The sequence below is a fragment of the Marmota marmota genome, unplaced genomic scaffold, assembly GCF_001458135.2.
Source record: "Marmota marmota marmota unplaced genomic scaffold, marMar, whole genome shotgun sequence".
In the NCBI taxonomy this organism is placed as follows: domain Eukaryota; kingdom Metazoa; phylum Chordata; class Mammalia; order Rodentia; family Sciuridae; genus Marmota; species Marmota marmota.
The window spans coordinates 18,216,765-18,238,283 of NW_025999998.1; the positions used below are offsets into that span (position 1 = coordinate 18,216,765).

The following is a 21,519-nucleotide window of genomic DNA, read 5'->3' on the forward strand; positions in this document are numbered from 1 at the left end:
CACCTACTTCCCTTAATTGCCATTACATACCCACAGACATTTATTTACTCAAAGCACTTTGTCATAAGCATCACTCACAGGAAAAGATTTTCCATGACATAGTGGTAATCCGCCCGACTGCTGTCTGGCAGAAAACAGGCGGCAAACACAATGATGGCATTTAGGCCGTCCCCATAGTATCCTGGGGGACAAACAAAAAGACATTTGTAACCGATTGAAAGCTCTTAACAAGATCCTATTGATAAATCTGAAGATTTGGCAAGTATGTGTATGGAAATGATAGATATAGCATGAGTTGACTAGAGTTCTATAGCATATACACATATAATTATCTTTTGATACTCAAGTAACTTGTTAAATATATAGTGTGAGCATATTTGGATGATTTTATGTACTGTACATAGTTGTGCATGGCACATGTATCTATACCTATCTATCATATATATATATATATATTTTCAACTTATCAAAAAAAGTAACTTTTTTTCCTCCAGAGCTTATACATGCCACGTAAGCACTTCACTCCAGCCCCAGGCAACACTGTTTTTGCAATTTATATAATACAAATTTATTTTTAAAAGCTAACTTATATACTATTTCTTCATTCTGATGGCTAAGAAAGAGGTTATGTTGATTCTCTTTAGCTCTTTTTAGTTGTAGTCCCCAATTCATTCAGTTCGTCACTGAACTGCAATATCATCTCACACCCACACACTCCAGTAACCAGATACTAGTCAACAGACATGTACAACACCTTTGTTTGATTTCAAGGCCTGGTCACTTGTGTGTAATACCCCTGGGACCTCTGAACTCAATAGGTAGCATAAGGTGTATGAGAAAAGTTCTAGCCAGGCTTAGAATAACTGAGCCCAGAATTTAGAGCCTAGCCTCTTAAAGAAAGGGGCACGCTAAAGAAGGGCCTGGCTAAATTCTCTTTGAGTTTTATAAAAATAGGTGGTTTGGGAAAACTTGAGAATTACTTCCTAATAATAAGATGGTGAGGGTGGGGGGAAGTGCTGTGTGTAGGTGATGCTGAGGAAATAGGAGATGGTCAATGGAAGTCAGTGTGGCCATTGACACTTCAAGGGCTAAGGAACATGTAGACACATCTCAGGACATTATTCCTGTCTTTTGAGAGATCTGACATCATTTTGGCATTGTTCTGTCTTTTAAGCAAACTTTTTATTCCCTTAGAGCTCATCATTGAAATTCATGGCAGGTGTCTGTCAAATCCCCGTAGGTAGGAGTATAGAACAAATGCGTCTTCAACACCGAAACTGGGAAGCGATGTCCTGTATTGTCATTTGGGTGGGGGGTGCTGAGTCTTGAACCCAGGGCCTCAAACATGTTTAGCACACATTCTACTGCTGTGTCACAACTCCAGCCCTAGGCGACACTTTTTTGACTTATTATTTTTAAAATAGCCTATCATTTTTTTAATATCCCAATTTAAATGATATTTAAATATCATCTAGTTCTGGACAACAGAATCATGAAATAGAGATTCCCTCAGAGTTTTGAGAAGGACAGAACACACCTTCGTGTCTGAGTTGGTCCTCTCAAACTCAGTGTTGCACTTTTTCAGAATTCTAAATATTCCTCTGGTATAAAATGCTGACTGGGTATAGATTTGGATGGGTTAAACAACTCCTAAAAAGCAGTTTAATAAGATGTTCTCTACAAAGAGAATATGACTCTACTACAAGGCGGTGGGGGAAGAACGAAACCAACCAAAAATATATCCAGCTGTGGGCTTGTGAGAATTACTAATTTGCGGTTGCTGTATATGGTGTTATATTCTACAAGATGCTACCTATGGAAGCAGCCACCCTGGAACTCATGTTTGTGAGAGAACATTACAGTAGCTTCCCTTCTGATGTTTTTCTTTAGTTCCAACTTTTCTAACATGTAAGCATTTACCAACTTATTTTCAAAATGCAAATATGAAGGAAATGGCAGAAAGAGATATATTTTAAATCAAGAAAAGCTTGTTCTACCAATTTCATTTCTGAGAATTCATAACTCAATGGAAATCCACGAAGGATATGGTGACTTAGCTAACACCACAAAGATATGCATTTTATACTGAGCACAACAAAAACAGTTCATTAAAAGAGACAACAGACATAATGAATCCAACAACAACAAAAAAAAACAAATAAGCACACATCTTTATAAATGGGGCTGTCTGGCTCCAGGGTATCAGAATATTTTCAAGGTCATGACTGATTTTGATTTCTTTTTTCTGGTTTCTGTGAAATTGTTTTTCTGTATTTTTTTTATTGGCCCAAAATTTTAATTTTTTATTGGTGCATTATAATTATACATAATAGTGGGATTTGTTGTTACATATTCATATATGCACACAACATAGCAATTTTTTTAAAAGAAGAAAGACGGGGGTTTATAAATAGTATTTGAGAAGTCATCTTAAATGGCAATTAGGCCCCTGTATGAATGCTACAGATGGTGCTCTCCAGAACTCATTTAGTGGAAGGAACACTTGAGGGATCAGTGTACTGCTTCGTGATCACTGTCTAAGTGAGGAATATTTCTTTATATAAATATTGCTGGACTTTTCAAATAGAAATAGTTCCTCATACTCTAGGTTAGAGTTGCTGTAAGAAGGGAAGAAGAGACGGGAAAAGAAGAGAATAGGAGAGAAGGTGACTCAGGAAAGGAAGCAGAAGGAAAACATTCCTCATGAAAGTTTTCCTCCTAAGTCAAGAGTCATCATCATCGGGCTTCAGGGACACTTTGGGTAATGCCTGCTGGCGAAGTGCAATGACTAAAATGAGTGGGATCATTTGCTCATTGCCCCCGCCCCCACTCCAGAGGCTTCCTGGGTAAATTTCTATCCTAAAATATGCAGAGTTTCAGGTGAAGTTGCCTGTTGGCAACAGCATAACTTATATGGAGTTTGGTTTTTAAAATATTTACTTTGTCAGACTCTCTTCCTTATAAACATGAGGTAGACAGGGTACATGTGGTGGGGGTGGGAACAACCCCACCAAGGAGCCTCCTTGGGCTATCTGAAGCAGTGGTGGCAAGCCTTACCTGAGGTGGCACAGACAGGCATGAAAGGGGTGTAACACAAGTTTGCTGGCCAGCAAATGGAATGGAGAGAGAAGGAAAGACGTCACAGTCACAACCCAAACACACACACACACACCAGCCAGCAACTCTTCTCCGCATTCTTTCCAGGATCATCTGTCCAGCAACATTTCAGAGAAGGTTACCTGAGTCTCCTATAATGAAATAAGAGAGAAAAAAAAAAAAAGAACAAGAAAGGAAACAGGAAACTCCTTGTTAAAATTCTTTCCTGTGATTGTCCTTGGTTATTTAAATGTGTTCTCTGTTCTAAGTTGAAAAAAAGCCATTTCTGGCCTCCATGTGACCCCATGCCCTTGACTTAGCAAAACTAATTATAACTATAACACTTTTTGCTTTTTTTTTTTTTTTTCCATTTAAGCAGATGGCAGGGATAGTGTTTCTGGGATCATAGGAAGTGAACACCGGCGTTGTGATCACCTTAATTTGACTGGTGAAGTAACTGAAGCCCAGAAGAAGTAAATGACTGATAAGAGGCAGAGGCCACTAAGTGGCAAAGATAGGCCTTAAACTCACAGGTCTGCATTGTGTTCAGGACTTATGACAATAGCTCATATCAAAGTCGCCAAAGCTGACGACTGAACTATTTGTTCCAACCCACAGGGAGCACCTGGCAGTGTCGGACTTTGGGGCCAGCTTCTGCAACTCTTTTGCTAACCCCCCTTCCAATTTACCACACAGAGCACTGTCCACAGTTCCCTAAGGACCAGAGGGGAAAAACAGCCTCATACCAAAAAGGCAAAGCTCCAGAGCAAGGCTCATGCTCGCTGAGAAGTCTGCTTTTTAAATGCTCATCAGAAGCCAGGATGACAAACTCAAGAGATCGGTAACCAAGAAACTTTGTCATCTAAGATCTGAGAGAGGGATATAAGTTTCCAATATGGAAGACAAGTCTTTGGCAAATTCAGAAGTAACATCCAAACACTCTTTACCTACAGGATACAAAAGCGGTTGAGCGTGTAAGAAGGTGGCCTCTTGCTGATGGACCGGATGAGAGCAGCCAGAGGCACATTCATGCAGGTCAGTGCCTGGAGGAGGCTGAGGTAAAGCCAGGGAGAGGAAAAGCACCCTTCCTTTCAAAACAAACTGGACAGTCACACAGACAAAATCAAGCTTGCCACACATGATGGAGGGGAGAAAATGCCAAGGGCAGGAGGTGGCAGGCACAGAAAGCTCAGCAAACCAGGTTAGCCCTAAGGTCTCAGGTGAGTTTCTAGAAGCCATGACAGGCAGAGGCAGTGGCTCTTCCCGACCATCTTGGTACTGCTGTTAATCACTTTATCCTGATTTAGGCTCCAGCTCGATGGGCTTAACCCATCCAACCAGCCCACCTGACTTCCCAGGAGTTGACAAATAGGTGATTCTGCTGGGGGACTGAGAAAGAACTCAGCCGAGCACAGCAACATCAGAGCCTGCCTTCATCACAACACGAGGACCTTAAGAGCCGAGGGGGTAAATGTCGCCGGGATTATCATGGGGTGACTAATTCACTTTGACAGACTTTCCTGTATTTTCTATCCTTTTTTAAGAATAAACATAGGCCACACTTATAGTCAGCCTTTGTTTCATTTCCCAAAAGCAAACAAACCCAAAATACCCTATGGGTGGCACAAAGGAGGAATGACTCTCTGAGAAGATTTCGAGAGTCATTTCAGTTGTGGTTTTCACCCTAAAAACAAAAGGGTTTACTATAAGGTCACTTGTCTGTTAGCAGGATCAGGCCAGCCTTCATTCCAAAGAGGTGTGGGACAGGTTTCTCTCCAAGACCACTGTCCCTGACCCCACAGCAGCTACCACAGGGGCATACTGCCATTTCAGGAGAGGCAAGGCAAACATGGGGCATGGCCAAGGGCTCCGACTGGCATTCTCCATCACTGTCACAGTTGGGTTCCCTGAATGGTCCTGGTACTTATAGAAGGTGGCAGTGCATGGGACAGAAAGGGAAAGCTCTACTGATGGAAGGATGTTTAACTGAAATAACAAAACGTCCTCAGGTTCTTTAGAAAACAAATGTTGCGGATTTAATTCAGTGCCAAGACTCTTATTTCCCTGTACTCATTGAGGAAGACAGAACATAGACAGCAGCAATTGTCTGGTTAGCTTGCACTTTTTCTGGACCAGCTGGTTGGTTACAGTGGCACCTCAGGAGTGCGGGAAAGGAATTCATGCAGTAGAAAAATCAAAAAGCCGTGGATGTTTTCTGAAGTCGACAATGTTCAATGTGTTGCTTGTGCTCCTCTGACTTTTTTGAATCTCAAATTAATCAAGGCTCTTATGCCCCTACAGGCCTCAAGAAAGCACTGAAAATACAAAATATGCTTTCCCCTTTCCTGGTCCCTCACTAAGCAGGTGGAAGCTTTCACAGGGATTAGAAATTGTTGGACCTAGATCTGACGTAGTTTATAGAAAAGCAAACTTTAGGTAGGAGGAAATAAAGTACCAGGCTGAGTCTAAAAAGATTCCCAAAAGCTTCTGAAGAGAATTCAAAAGGCATTTTATAGAAATGAGTTCCACCAGGTCTTACTACAGGACATGGTATGACACACTATAAGCTATTCAGTTCAACACTGTTGATAGGAATTCCAAACAGACATTAAGACATTGGACAACTATGGCTTCTGAGAAATTTGGACAGATTATAACATGGCACACAAAGACCTTTTTACATTGAAAAGTTTTTGTTGTTGTTGTTGTTTTTGTTTTTTGCCATAGTAGACTTTCAAATTTTTAGTGGATAGAGGATAACGTAACACACTTAACTCTCTGTTACCTGAACACAGACTACAGAACATGGTGTCTTTGGGATGTCATGTTACTGAGAATCCTGGTTTTATTTATTTCTCATTTAAAAATATGGCCACCCCTCCCCATTTCCCAGATTCACACATAGCATGACTACCTCCGTGAGAAATGACTCTCCTGTAGGGCTCGATGACCTTCATGTCAATCCGTTGCTCTTGTTCTCCAATCACCACTGTCCTCCACAGCCGGTTGTCTTCCCGTTCCTCTTCAGCTGTATATTCTGGAATAGACTCAGACTCTTGACCAGAATCTTTGTTGGCTGTGGAATCTTCTGGAAATGAAGCACAAAGCACAAGGCTGAAGGAGAAAGACTTCCACGGCAGAAGTAGCAAAGTGATGGGATCATAAGCTACTTCATGGCAGAGCCTGCCTGGTGCAACACCGGCTATGTGCAGCGTTTATAGAGCTTAACATCACCCTGACCACATAAAGTCCACCCAGTGAAGTCTGTTCTATTGACTGGACAACCACATCCATTGCTAAGGCCACAATGAGGTGGGGATAGGTGAGTCTAGAGCTGTCTTGAGTCAATACAGTCCCAGTGGAGGATAAACTGGTATCAACTCTTCCTTGATCATGCCAGATAAAGACTCTAGGTCTTGCTATGGGTAAAAGATCTGATGGCTCAGAGTGTTTCAGGGACTATAGCTTGTGATGATATTATTATCCAAGATCCTTGCTCTCAGACTCTTAGAACAGGGTTGAACCCCTTTCTCTATTGAAAGCACATCTGGACATAAATTTGCTATTATTTCCCACACAAATATGGAAATATTTCTACTTCCAAATATGCTGCAGAAAGGTTTTATAGTAAGGGAAAAACAAGTTTGTAGACCAAAAATATATCAAGGTCCCAAATTCATAAGACTCCTAAATTTAGGGGTTCATAAGACAACAAAATCTTACTGAGTATTCTTTATGAAGAAATTTACTCTTTGCACCCCCAAATGTAACCATTTTGTCTTTTTTAACTTGTTTTAATTAGTTACACATGACAGTACAATGATCTTGACATATCATACGTTTGAATCAGATCCATTTTGTCTTTTAAAAGTGATTGCTTCCATTTTTATTAGCAATACTAGTAGAGTTCAGCAATGGTTATTCTGTATATCCTAAAGTAATTTGAAGGAAAAGACTATTTATAATTATCACAGTAATCCTGAGATATTGTCATTCTTATTTTCCTATTTGTGAAAAAAGACCATTGAATCTGTACTGCACCTTCCTTATATTTCTCCTATAGCACTTTGATAATAATAGCAATACTCTTTAGTATTTAACATCTTATACCAGGCACAGTAGTTTTAAAATATATATTAAGCCAATGCAAAAACTGACTCCAATGTAGTCTGTCTCAGATCACAGAGTTAGTAAGCAAATACAGTTAAAACCTTTACCTTCAACGCTTCTAAGTTATCACATTGTGCCTTGACTGTATGGTTTTCATTCTTATTTATTTTATGAAGAGGCTGAGAGTGTCTTGGGCTAAGGAACTGAGTCTAAATTGCCTTGAGTACTCACCTCCACCAACACACACTGCACATAGCTTGGAAACCTACTTACTCAGTATACTCAATTAAAAACTGGGAAGGTTAGTGGGTAAATAAAGGAAAGTTTGGGCTAGTTCCTAGAAATATAGGTAATCTGTAAGGGAGCCACAACAAAGACATCACATCCCAGAACATTCTGCCATTTCACATTCAAAAGTGTCTAATGACCTATGACTTGCAATAGGAACATGAAGTTTGATTGGGAAGCAATCCCAGCCATTTTTGCCAACACCAACAGCCACCACTATCCACAGAGCCTTGGCTCACCTCAGCTTCAACTGTTCCCACAGTGCCTGAGAGCATATAAAAACAGAAAACAGTCACCTTTGGTTTCCAAATGAGCACTATGTCACTTGTGCAAATCTACCTGTCTGGAGTCCCTTCCTGCTTTCTTTCTACTTGGGTTAGTAATCTTAGATGCCAATCCCAGTTGCGTTACTGGGACCCTGTTATTATTTGAATAAGAGTTGTCCTCCAAAGCTCCTGTTAACACAGGAATGTTTGGAGATGAAGGGATTGGATTGTGAGAGCTGTTACCTAATCTAGTTAGAATGGACTGGGTGGTAACTGTAGACTAGTGGGGCAGGGCTGGAGGACATGGGTCACAGGGCATAACCTGGAAGGGTTCATCTTCCCCTTGGTCCCTTCCCCACTCTGTCTTTCTGCTTCCTGGCTGCCATGAATACTGCAGTGCATCCCTCATCCCCTTCTGCCAAGATGTTCTACCTCACCTTAGGCCCAGAGCAATGCAGTCAGCCATCTATGGACTGAGACCTCTAAAACCATGAGCCCCAAATAAACTGTCCCTTCTCGAAATTGTTCTTGTCAGGTATTTTGGTCACAGCAATGCAAAATTGACCAATATTGATCCTATATTCCATCTTGCCTCAGCTCCCTCAGAACCTGACGTTCTGATGTGGGTTTGTCTTCTGACATTCCTGTACACACAGACCCTTGCTTGTGATGAGCTTGCCATCCATCAACCCCTCTGCTCTGGTTTATGCCTGGTGATCTATGTGGGGTAAAAATAGGGTTTGTTTTGTTTTCTATATGCTTTTATGGAATTTGCCTCACCAAAATAATTTTCTGTATACCATATTCTTTATTCTGGTTATAAAAGTAAAATATACACCAAACAAATATAGTCAACTGAACTTTCACAAAGGAATCAAGGCACTACAATGGAGTAAAAATAGTCTTTCCAGTAAATACCACTGGAACAATTGGACATCCATTTGCCAAAAAAAAAAAAAAAAAAAAAAAAAAGAATCTAGGCACAGATCTTAGACCTGTCACAAAAATTAACTTAAAATGGATCAGTAGACCTAAATGTAAAAAGTAAAAAATCTTAAAACTCCAGAAGATAACATAAGAGAAAAATCTAATTGATCTTGGGTACAGAGATGACTTTTTAGATATAACATCAAAGTCATGAGCCATGAAATAAATAACCGACTAGCTAACTTTATTCAAATTAAAATTTGTGCTCTGTGAAACAATGTTGGAGAATAAGAAGACAAGCCACAGACTAGGAGAAAATATTTACAGAACACACATTTGAGAAAGGACAGTTATAAAGTATAAAGAGTGATTAAAACTCAGGAATAAGAAAGTGAATAATTTTGCCTATTAAAAATAGGCAAATATAAAAAGATGTTCAAGATCATATGTCAGTAGGGAACTGTAAATTAAAACAATAAGATACCATTATATCCATTATATACCTATTAAATAGCCAAAAATCAAAACACTGATAATACCAAGTACTAGTGAAGACATGGAGTCAAAGGAATGCTCATTCATTACTGATGGGAATGTAAAATGGTGCAGCCACTTGCAAGACAGTTTGATAGTTTCTTTTTCTTAATATTTATTTTTTAGTTGTAGGTGGACACAATATCTTTATTTTTTTATGTGGTGCTGAAGCTCGAACCCAGTGCCCCATGCATGGTAGGAAAGCGCTCTGCCACTGAGCTACAGCCCCAGCCTCAGTTTGACAGTTTCTTACAAAACTAAACAACACACTCTTACCATGCAGTCCAACAATCATACCCCTTGGTAATTATCCAAATGACTTGAAAATGTATATTCACACACACAAAAAAACAGACAGATGTTTATTTATAGCAGCTTTAGTCATAATTGCCAAAACTTGGAAGCAACCAAGATCTCCTTCAGGAGGCAAATAGAAAAATAAACTGTGGTACATCTAGGCAACAGAATAATGTAAAGTGCTAAGAAGAGATGAGCTTTCAAGACATGAAAAGATATGGAGGAACCTCAAATGCATGAGTGCAGGAAGCCATACTTACTGTGTGATTTCCAACAATAAGATACTCTAGGAAGGACGAAGCTCGGCAGACACTTAACAGGATCAGTGTTTGCAAAAGGTTAGAGGGGAGCAGAGATGAATCGGTAGAGTCCAGAGAATTTTTAGGGCAGTAAAACTATTCAGTGTGATATTATAATGGTGGATATAGGTCATTATATATTTGTTTAAGCCCATTGAAATACACCAAGGGTGAGCCCTAACGAAAGCTGTGGCCTTTGGGTGATAATGACGTGTTGATGTAAGCTCATTGATTATAACATACCACAGTGATATAGGATGCAGGTGGTGAGGGGACAGTGTGGTGGGGGAATGAGGGCATAGGGGAGCTCTTTCTGTTCTTGCCTCTCATTTTACTGTGAACCTAAAATTTCTCTAAAAGTTTAATTGAAAAAAGGAAAACACATAAAAGTATAAGCAATACAGAAACTGCTCATAAAATAGGGAAAACTGTCAACACTGCTCTCACTCATTACTGTTTGATGGGTACTATTTTTCCTTTGTCCACACACACTTTTTTTTTTTTTTGCCAATAAGTATGATTATCCCATATGATCTGAATGTTCTATACATACTGTTCTTTAATTTCATCTACCCAATGATACAATATGGGCATCTCAGGGAATATAAATCCTACTCATTTTTAAAAGGAGACTTCAAGTAGTTTCATTTTGCTGATGTCTTTTTTTAGTATATCAGTCCCATGATGATGAGAATTTACTTTTATTTCATTTTTTAGTAAAGAATTTGTTCCAGTATGTATCTGGAAGACTGGATCAGTGGTATAAGCATAATTTTGTGGATATTTTTATCCTTGAATACACAGCACCAAAATATATGCTGAGTGCCTGCTCCCTCCCTCTGTCATAAGCCTGGAGACTATCAAAGTTCTTCACACTTGAGATTTAAGGTGGAAATAATCTCACTATTGTTTTAATTTGAATTTCCTTTTATTACTATATAAGGTGAGAATTTTTAAATGTTTATTGGCTATTTATATTTCTCTTACTGACAGAGAGGTACCTGTGACATGCTTTGCTACAGTGGTCCTTATATGTCTGGTGTAGTTCTTTATACAGAACTTTGTCAGGCATAGTGGGGCATGATGGCACATGCCTGTAATCTCAGCAACTAGGGAGGCTGAGGCAGGAGGATCACAAGTTGCAAGCGAGCCTTAGCAACTTGAAGAGACCCTGTCTTAATTTTTTTTTTTTTTAAAGGGCTGAGGACATAGCACAGTGGTACAGTGCCCCTGGGTTCAATCCCCGCTACCAAAAGAATATAAAACAGAAAGAACTCTGTTTTGTAATTATTATTCTGTCTTGTGCTTACCTTTTCAATTTATTTATATACATTTTTGCTTGTTTGTTTTGGTACCAGGAATTGAACCCAGGGGTGCTTAACCAGTAGGCAACATCCGAGCCCTTTTTATTTTTTATTTTGAGACAGGGTCTCCCTAAGTGCTTAGGGCCTCATTAAATTGCTGAAGCTGGCCTTGAACTTGCAATCCTCCTGCCTCAGCGTCAACTGCTGGGATTACAGGTGGTGTCACTGATTCCATTTATACAATAAAATTTTACTAAACAAAAAGTTTAAAATTTTATATAGTTGACTTGTTAAGTTTTGTTTTTTTTAATCATGATATCATAATAAGAAAATAATCTCTATCTTAAAGTATGTATATGTATGCACACATACATTTTCTTATACTTTATTTTTTAAAGTAGCATTATTACTCGCTTTAGTATAGAACCTTGGGGCTGGGTGTTTTTTATGAGGTGTTATTCCTAATGTTTCAGAATGTGGGAGCTGGCCAGTTGCTGGGACTCCTCCTTCTTCTGCCCTTTCACTCACTTGATTTAAATGGGGTAAAGGGAATGATTTAAGAAATAGAGGTACATTGTGTTCTTTTAAGGTGTTCACTTCTAGAAGTCAACAATACAAGCTAGGAAGAAGTTAAAGTAGCTTTATTAAGTTTCTTGAGTTAGCAGTACTCTCCTGATCTTAATAATTCTTCTGCTATAACTATAAATCATCATCTTCCCTCCAGCATTCATTTTCTGACTGTTTGCAAAAACTGCCAAGTCTTATTGAATTCTCTATCTCCAGGCCCTGAGAATTCAATGCTTCGTCTCACACTGTCTTCATTAAGAAATGCTTGCTTCCTTTTCTCAGTGATCATCTTTCTCCCTGGTTACTGTAGAGGATAATTAAACCCTCATACACAGTGGGGAGAGGTAAACTTGAACATTTCCTTTTGACTTTTGAGATGATCTAGCACAAGCTCTTGAATGTCCTGTGCTATACAGATCACAGCAGTACTGGGGATTGAACCCAGGGGCGATTTACCACTGAGCTACATTCCTAGTCTTTTATTTTTTTCTAACTTTCTTAAAATTTTGAGACAGGGTCTCACTAAGTTGCCAAGGCTGGCCTTGAGCTTGTGATCTTCCTGCCTCAGCCTCCCAAGTTGCTGAGAGTATGGGCATGCACACTGTACCCAGCAGGGAATCCATTCTTGTGCTCCCTATGAACCAACTAGAGACGAGTTCAGATGTGGCTTTGCTGTGGGGACATGCACCTGTGTAGCAGGTTAGTTTTCTATTGATGGTCTTGCAGGGATAAAATGAATACTCTTAGAAGCCACTCTGTTTGCACTTTTCCTTGTTATAGGAAAACATCCAATGTACAGTTAAGAAATCTTTAAAATTCTTTGGGTGACAAACAGCAAGGCAGAAAGTTAATCTGAGTATAAAATCTGAGCAATGTGAGAATACCAAAAAAAAAAAAAAAAAAAAATCATCCTCCTTTCAAAAAACACCATTACAGACAGCATAAAGGCTGCTGTAGGTAAGACCCAGGAAACTTAACACTTGATTAGTTTATATGCAGAGTTAAAACAAGAAATTGTTTTTATAAGCTGGTTGCCTGTAGGCTGTGAAAATATGGAAAACCATAATAGGAATGTTAAATGAAGTAATTCCCTGATTATCTGGAAATAATATTGGGGGGCTTATCAACCCAGAAAACTGTCATTAGGAGTTAGTGTTAGAAAAAGCAGCTTAGATAAGGTCACTAAGCATCCCTTGGGAAACTAGGAAGGAAAAGTTAAGAGGACATGAGTGTTTCCTATAACATTCTTATCAGGAATATGCAGGCAAAAATTCTTTACCATTTTTCCACTTCCCTTATAAAATCCTTTGCTGAGATCTGAGTTATGGTAAAAATTACTATGTGGTTGGTTTAGAAAATAGGAATAGGTCATATTTTTTTCTGATCTTTGAATATTTTTAAGTTTCTAGGATTCATAAAGCATCTAAAAACACAAAGATAGTTCTTAATATGAAAGACTGCCCACCTAAGTTCTTCACTATTTACATATTTCTGACCTCTTAGGCACACTGTAATTATTAAGGGGAATCAAATCTTACTTATATTGGTAGCTTAAATTATATTTCTCAACTTTTTGGACGCAACTATTAAAATGGTTTGAAAGTGAAGACCAATTTAACATCTTTTGATTGAGATTTAAAATTTTTTTCATATGCAAAATTGCATATGAAAAAAATGCACTGGCTACTGTGATTGAAAAGAGGCAAATGGCATAAAAGTCTTTGAGGCTGTAAAGACTCCTCAAATTGTGAAAATGGTTGGATAAAAGGAGGTATAGAGTGAAGGTGGCTATCATGTTGGCGTGGCATAGGTAAGCCTAATTTAGTAAAAGAAGCTCTCCTTTTTGTCAGTATGTTCTTAGGGATGTAGCATGGGCCAGAAGCCACCAACAACAACTCTGGGCTTGAGTGTTGCTCTGCCATCTCCTAGGTATGTGACTGTATGACCTCAGGCAAACTATTTAACCGCTCTGTGCCCTGGTAGTCTCATCTCCCAAGTGGTAGAAAACATACCTATTTTATAGAGTTGCCATAAGGATTAAAATAGTTAATGCTATGAAGCACTTTGAATGGCTTCTACACATAGTAAGCACTCAAAAAGTGTTCATTACACTAGATTAATTATGCTTCTGAAAACTCGTACCTGAAAAACTTTTAATTTTATTTAGAAGAAAATAACACTAGTTCAAAATACTTGCATGAGAAATCCCAAAAACATGAAGATTTAAGCATTTATTTCATGCTTCAGGATCAAAATGTATTTATATTCCTCCTTCATATGCAGTTGTTACCCATGTCTACATGTTTATAAAATAAAGCTCTTCAGATGTACTCTTCAATACTTATGCTTTTTTGTTCATCTGTTTAAAAGTGTTTGAATATACACTTTTCATTTGGAAATCAAGGTAAATTTTCAAATTAAACTTAGGTTAAAATTCTGTCCTTTAAGATCTAGGAGAGGGGTTGTGGCCATTAAACTAGCTCTTTCAACATAATTATGTCAACTAAATAAAAAGAACTACGTCAGCAAGTGGCAGTTTTAATTACTAACTTGCAGCAGCCAACACCACTTTGCTTCACAGTTTTGCTATTTATAAAAATAAAAGGTTCAGATGTGGTGTGACAAAGTTCCCCACAGCAGGAAAGTAAAAGGGGGAGGAGAGGGAGGAACCGGCAGAGTCTTGCCATAGCTGTCTTCTAAGGGATCTTAAGTCAATACATTAGCAAGAAAAGAGCTGGGGCAGCAGCGGGGATAGATGGAATAGCTGGGGAAGACTCACTGGGGTGCCAGAAACAAGTAGGAATTCAAGATATTCCTTCCTAACATCTCAGGAGGCTGAGGTAGGAGCATAGCAAGTTCAAAGCCAGTCTCAGCAACTTAGCAAGACCTTGTCTCAAAGTAAAAAATAAAGAGGGGTGGGGAGGTGGTTAAGCACCCCTGGGTTCAATCCCTGGTACCAAAAAAAAAAAAAAAGAAAGAAAAACTTTAATTTTATATTTGTGTATTTCAACCTACAAAATCAAATATCCAGTTACGTAGGCAGCCCTCTGTATCCATGGGTTCCAAATCTGCAGAGTCAACAAACTGCAGATGGAAAATATTCAGGAGAAAAACAAAACAACAAAAAACCTGCGTCTGTTGAATATGCACAGGCATTTTTATCTTGACATTATTTCCCAAACAATAAACAACTATTTTTATAGCACTTATATTGGGTTAGGTATTACAAGTAAATGATTTAAAGGATGTAGGAGGGTGTACATTAGTTACATGTAAATACTGTATCATTTTATAGAAGGTGCTTAAGCATCTTCCGATTTTGGTATCTGTTTGTGGTCCTGGAACCAATCTGCCATGCATACCAGCGAGAACCTTAGAGAAATTCACAAACAGGGCTGGAGTTGTGTCTCAGTGGTAGAGAGCTCATCTACCACATGTGAGGCCTTGGGTTCGATCCTCAGAACCACATAAAAATAAATAAAATAAAGGTACTGTGTCCAACTACTACTAAAAAGTCAATATTTTTTAAAAAATAAATTCATGAACATGATGAAAATTCAATATAAAATTTCTACTTAAACATAATAAACTTTAGAACAAGCAGCTTATTGCTTCTGCTTATTTAACTTAAGGAAACAAAGCCTTAAATTCTGGGAAGACAGGGTCTAAGTTTGTACTGGTCATGGTATTACCCTGTTGGTTCAATGACCATTGGTTGAATTAATTAGCTAATTTGATGAATTTCCTAATTATATTTTCCTATGAGTGAAACTTCTAGATTAGTTGACTCTAAAAGTCAGGGCATTGTTTAATTGTGGTATTGCTTTTGTGTGTGTGTGTGGTACTGGGGATTAAACCTAGGCGTATTCTAAAACTGAGCTACATTCCCAGCCCTTCCTTCCTTCCTTTCTTTTCTTTTTTTTTTTTTTTTTTTAAATTTTGAGACAAGGTCTTGCTAAATTGCTTAAAGCCTCACTAAGCTGCTGAGGCTGAACTTGGACTTGCCATCCTCCTGTCTCAGGCTCCTGAGTAGCTGGGATTACAGGTGTGTGCCACCACGCCTGAGTACAGTATTGCTTATTAAGACTAGAAGAATTTTTACAAGGAAGAAAAGCAATAGCCGTGGCCAAGAGTCTCACTTTGACTTTGAAACATCATAACTTTGGAGAATGCAGCTGGGTAAAAGTGAAACAGAAACCATAAGACCCTATTTTTTTCTAAAGTGAATGCTGTATATTTGCCTATACTTCTTGACAAACCAAACTTCATTGAGCAAGGGAAAGAACTAAAGTGAGACTTCTATTCAAATTAGAAGTGTCAATCTTTAATCTGGCAACTTTCCATCTTCTTCCTTTTTGTCTTTCCTCTACTCCACTGACTCCACTTCCTCTTCCTTCCTACTGTTTTGGAAATATTAACCTTTAACATAATAAAGTCTCTGCCCTGGAGAACAGACATTCTAAGGGGAAAAGAAAGACAATAAACATGCAAACAATTAAATAATATAATTTCAATTAGAGATTTATGGAAAATAAAATGAATACTTGGGATAGGGTATGATGGGGTGGGAGGAATAGGGAAGTGGAAAGCACCTTTGATGGGAAAAGTCAAGGAAGGTCTATCTGAGAAGGTGACAACTGATTAAGGACTGAATAAAGAGGAGGAACCACTGATACAGTTTGGATCTAAATATGTTTTTAAAATCTCATGTGTTAGGAAATGCAGCAATGTTCATAGGTGAAAAGATTGGATTATGAGAGGTAGACTTCTTCAGTGGATTGATTCATTTGATGGGTTAATACTTTGAATGGACGACTGGGTGGTAACTGTAGGCAGGTGGCGTGTGACTGTAGGAAATAGGTCAGTGAACTACTCCTTGTCCCTGGCTCCTCGCTTTCTCCTTCCCTCTGCTTCTTGGCTGCCATGAATTGAGCAGCTTTCCCCTGCCATGCCCTTATGGCATGATGGTCTGCCTCACTGCAGACCCAGAGCAATGGAGTTAGTCAACCATGGGCTGAAAGTCTGAAACCATAGCCCCAAATAAACTTTTCTTTTTTTAAGTTGTTCATGTTGGGTATTTTTGTCATAGTGATGAGAAGTGACTAACACAGCCAACGACTTACCATTTACCGCAGTCAACTTAGTGACTTACCATGGCCAGTGTACTCAAAAGAATCTGCTTCATCGGGGGTATCGAGTTCATCCACATTGATGTCAATTTCATCTGGACTGTCCAGGTTATCGTCAGAGAGAATAGAGCCTTCACTTTGGTCCAAGGAAAGATTGATATTTGGAGCTGTGAGTTTGATTCTCCGAGGATGAGTCCCATTAAGATCCAGAGAGTTAGGAGGCTCTAAAGAAGGAATAGCAACATTTAACTACTAGAATATAAACAAAATTGCCAAGAATAGGTTTAGAACCGACTGAAAGCATTTTTAAGGCCCTTTCATTAAAGGCAGATCTGCTACAAATCCTTATAGGGGATATGGACTCCCTTCTTGTCAGCAGGCCTGAGAACTTGCTTCCCTCCAACCCATCTGTCAACCATGGCCATGTAACATAGGAAGTAAGAGCTATTGCTAAAGGGAAGAAAACTATTTTTTTTAACTTTTCTATTTAGGTTTAAGGACTTTATGCAACTATAATATTGAATTAAATTTTTATGGGGTATTTAGCAAAGTGTCTATTTTCTAATAATTCTTGTCAACTTTGCTTCTGTGGGACAGAGGTTAAGAATTCTGTTTTGTTCACAGACACTTCCAAAATAGTTCTTTCCAGATCCTGACAACACTAATTTTCAGTGACCTTTCTTGTTTTGTTTTGTTTTCAAATAAAACCTGAGGTATCCTCCCAGGCTACATTCTTTGAATGTACCCAAGCACACTACCTCTCATGCCAATATTGTTTGACATCCGTTCCATGACATACGTGATAATCATATTTTAAGGCTCACACCAGTAGCTCCTACCCTTTTGTTGTAGCATGTATCTTTCTGCTCATTTAATAGAAGCAAAACTGGGAAGTCATTTTAATCAAGTTCATCTCAACCCAAAAGAGATAATCTAATATGGTATAATAAGAAATATGTTGATCTTTACCTCTGGTTCCAGGCACAGAGTTTCTAAAACCCAGGGGATTTCCTGAGATCAAAGGAGTATCTCATGTTATTTATAGCAAGCCCCTTTTGATCAGACCTGAGTTTATGCTGAGGAGGTAACTTAAAGCGGAGCCCCAAGATAGCTTCAGCATGGGGCAGGTCACCAAAAAGACTAAGTGACTGGAACTTTCAGCCCTACACACTAACCTCTGGGAAGGAGGTAGAGGGCTGGAGATTAAACTTCATAAGAACTCTTGAATAACAAGGTTTGATGAGCATCTGGGTTGGGGAATGCATTTAGATGCTGGGAGGTGGCACACACAGAGAGGGAATGGGAACTCCACCTTGTGTGAAATCCAGAAAACAAAGATGACCAAAAGGCAACGTTTAAAGAGCCCTTCCAAATGGAGCCGGGCAGCTGTTAGGGGAACAGCTGTACTAAGTTATGACTACCCAGGAAAATGAACTCTTAAAACAAGGCAGAGGAATGTGAACTGTTGAACTAGGCCAACATCTTTACATGAATGCTACAGTTGCAACTGTAACAAATAACAAATGAACTTCCAACCTAGATAATGGTCCCAGCAATCAATCATGTATATATAGTGATATGCATCCTAGTGATACGTATCCTAGTATAACTCTTCTGCACCAGTCATCCTCCTTTTTGAGTAACCTATGAAATTTCCTTTGTCCTCAGCTTCTCTTCCTTTTAAAAACCCTGCACATACATCTGAGCTTCTTTGGAGAACTCATTGAGAGTTATCTGATCCTGTGTTTTCCTAAACTTTGAAAGACCCAAGTAAAGTCTTTTTGCTTTTACCGTTTCTGAGTTTGAATGGGTTGACATTACACGGTGTCAGAATTGGGTTCTGAAGTGACTCATCTCCCCCTGTGATGCTGCCAAGGACACAAATAAGTGCCCACAGGAGTCTTTTATTCTCTATCATCTCCCTGGCAGCTTCAGATCATGAGGGCAAATCCTCTCAGTTTCTAAACCTTTTTCACTGAAGTTCCAAAACTTTGTTGCCAGCTGCTTAGGAGAAAAATCTCTCATATAAGTATCTAGGAGGGCATCCCTCATTTTGGTGGATACTGAGTTTCTAAGAAAGGAACTTTCATCTTGAGTTAATTACAGGAAGCTCCTTCTCTGAGAATGCTCCTAGTGGGCAACCACCATCCAAAACTCCTCCTTTTTTTCATGGTTTAAATGTACTGGTTATTTTTTTGTAAATTCCTGATTCAATGAACTAAAATTATGCATGATAATTTGAAATTATACTGGCTCCTCCAGGACTCTTTTGATATTTCAAAATTAATTCTACTTGTATAATCAATTAGAAAAAAAACTGGAATGGTGCTATGGTTTGGAAGTGAGGTATCTGTTAAAAGCTCTTATATTAATGCAGGTGTTTCAAGATGAAATGACTAGATTATGAGAGCTATAACTAATCAATCCATCCTCATTTGAATGGTCTGGGTGATAACTGTAGGCAGGTGGGACATGGCTGGAGGAGATAGATCCCTGGGGGTGTGCCCTGGGAGGGTTCCTCTGCCGTGTGACCTCTTTCCCTTTCTCTGTTTTCTGACTCTGCCATGAGTTGAGCAGACTTCCTCCACAGGGGCCTTCAGCCATGATGCACTGCCTTACTTCAGGTCCAATCTCCCACCCTAGCATTTCAGATTTATATAAATTAGTGTAGCTACTTGCAAAAAAAAAAAAATATTATAGCTAAGTAATGGATTGTTTTGGTCAGTCGGAATAATCCTACTAGAGATTTCTCAAGAGTAACTGCTAAAAGCCAAGCATATGCTCAAAAATTATCCCTAAAGCTTTATAAATAAATACCACTGTATTTCTCAAATTATCTCATTATTCTACAGTGCATTCAGTGTCCTGATGACCTTTTTCTGATTGTTACAGCAATTCAGAAAAAAAAAAAAAATCTTCAAAATTCTGGCATGAAACACCTGATGGACAAAACAAATAGCCTATTCAATTCCAGTTTCTTAGATAGTCTTCAGGAAGATTAAGATACTTTGGTCAAAACGCATTCCCTGGACTGGGGTTGTCGTTTAGTGGGGGAGCACTTGCCTAGCTTGTGTGAGGTGCTGGACTCAATCTTCAGCACTACACAAAAAATGAATAAAATAAATCATTGTGTCCATTTACAACTGAGAAAAAAAAAAAAAAAGAAAGAAAAGCATTTCCTGTTGGGTGTGGGCCTGTAATCCCAGTGGCTCAGGAGGCTGAGACAGGAGGATCGTGAGCTCAAAGACAGCCTCAGTAAAAGTGAGGTGCTAAGCAACTCAGGGAGACCCTGTCTCTAAATAAAACTCAAAATAGGGCTGGGGATGTGGCTCAGTGGTCAGGTGTCTCTGAGTTCAATCCCTGGTACCACAAAAAAAAAAAAAAAAAAAAAAAAGTGAAAGCATTCCCTGATCTGAGAAAAGGCCCCATGAGCCCCATGAACTATTTGCTTTAGCTGAGCAACTGTCTGTCCCAAATTCTTGTTAAGAAATCTGAGGAAAAGTCACCAAAGCTATGAAGTCTCAAATCAGGTTGCTTAGCTTGTGATGGAAAACCAGACCTGGTTGTAAGATGAAATTATAAAAACATTATGGTAAGAAAACAGAGCCTGGGGAAAGGGGTCAGTTCCCCGTCAGCTCTTCTTCAGAAATCCTAATTAACCAAGGGTCGCTATCTTTTGGATTATAAATAACTGTCTCTAGGAGTCTTTACTATGTCCTCTTGAAATGTAAGCCCCTCTTTCAGGGCTAGAGATTCAATAGATGCCTGTGAAAAGAGCTATTTCTTCTTATCTGTTTCTGTAACTCACTTTATGGTTGAGACCCTGCACAAGGCCTTCAGCCATGTAGAGTGTTGTGGGATCCGAGCTAAAAATTTGTAGTGTGTTCTCCTCTGGGCTGGCTGGGGGATAGTGTAAAATAGTTTGGAGTTCTCCTCCTCTCCAAGTGCTGCTTGCTGCTTCTCGACTGGTCTGTTTCCCTCAACAAGTACATGAGCTTCCAGATGAAACAACTGTCTCCTAAGTCAAATTTCTCAAACTCTTCCAGTTTTCCTAGAGGTGTTTCTAATTATTGGCCCATAAATCTAACTCTTGATCATCCTGGACATGATTTTACATTTTCATATTGTGGTTTGGATGTGAGGTATTCCCCAACAGTCCACATGTGAGACAATGCAAGAAGGTTCAGAGGAGAAATGACAGGTTTTGAGAGTCTTAACCTGATCAGTGAATTAATCCCCTGGTGGGGATTAATTGAGTGGTTACTGAAGTGATAGGGTGTGGCTGGAGGAAGTGGAAATTCGGGTGTGGCTTTGGGGTATATATTTGGATCTGGCAAGTGGAGACTGTCTGTGCTTCATCATGTGAGATGGTTCCCTCTGCCATACTCTTCCATCATGATGTTCAGCCTCACCTCAAGCCTGGAGGAATGGAGCTGGCTGCCTATGGACTAAGACCTCTGAAACCTTGAGCTCTCAAATAAACTTTTCCTCCTCTAAAATTGTTCTGGTCAGATCCTTTAGTCAGAGCAGTGAAAAAACTGAGTAAAACAATATTATAATACCATAAGATCACCATTAAAAATGGCAGAACAAAAACCCAAGGATGATTTGAGCTACATTATAAAGCAATTATTTCCCAGTTATGAAATGGATATATATATATATATATATATATATATATATATATATATATATATATATA

General features: G+C 38.9%; 1 protein-coding gene across 11 annotated transcripts in view; it reads right to left on the reverse strand.

The window, feature by feature from the left end:
- Prune2 (prune homolog 2 with BCH domain) overlaps window positions 1–21,519 on the reverse strand; it is a 259,308-nt gene that overhangs the window by 23,468 nt on the left and 214,321 nt on the right. For 7 of the 11 annotated variants that reach the window (XM_048806942.1, XM_048806940.1, XM_048806935.1 and 4 more), the window contains exons 11-14: window positions 16,841–17,041; window positions 6,011–6,184; window positions 3,240–3,248; window positions 79–181 (exon numbers count right to left, since the gene is read on the reverse strand). In XM_048806942.1, the coding sequence (XP_048662899.1) occupies window positions 79–181; window positions 3,240–3,248; window positions 6,011–6,184; window positions 16,841–17,041 (487 nt within the window). The remainder of the gene's footprint in view (window positions 1–78; window positions 182–3,239; window positions 3,249–6,010; window positions 6,185–16,840; window positions 17,042–21,519) is intronic. The other 4 variants (XM_048806937.1, XM_048806934.1, XM_048806933.1 and 1 more) reach the window with 3 other exon arrangements.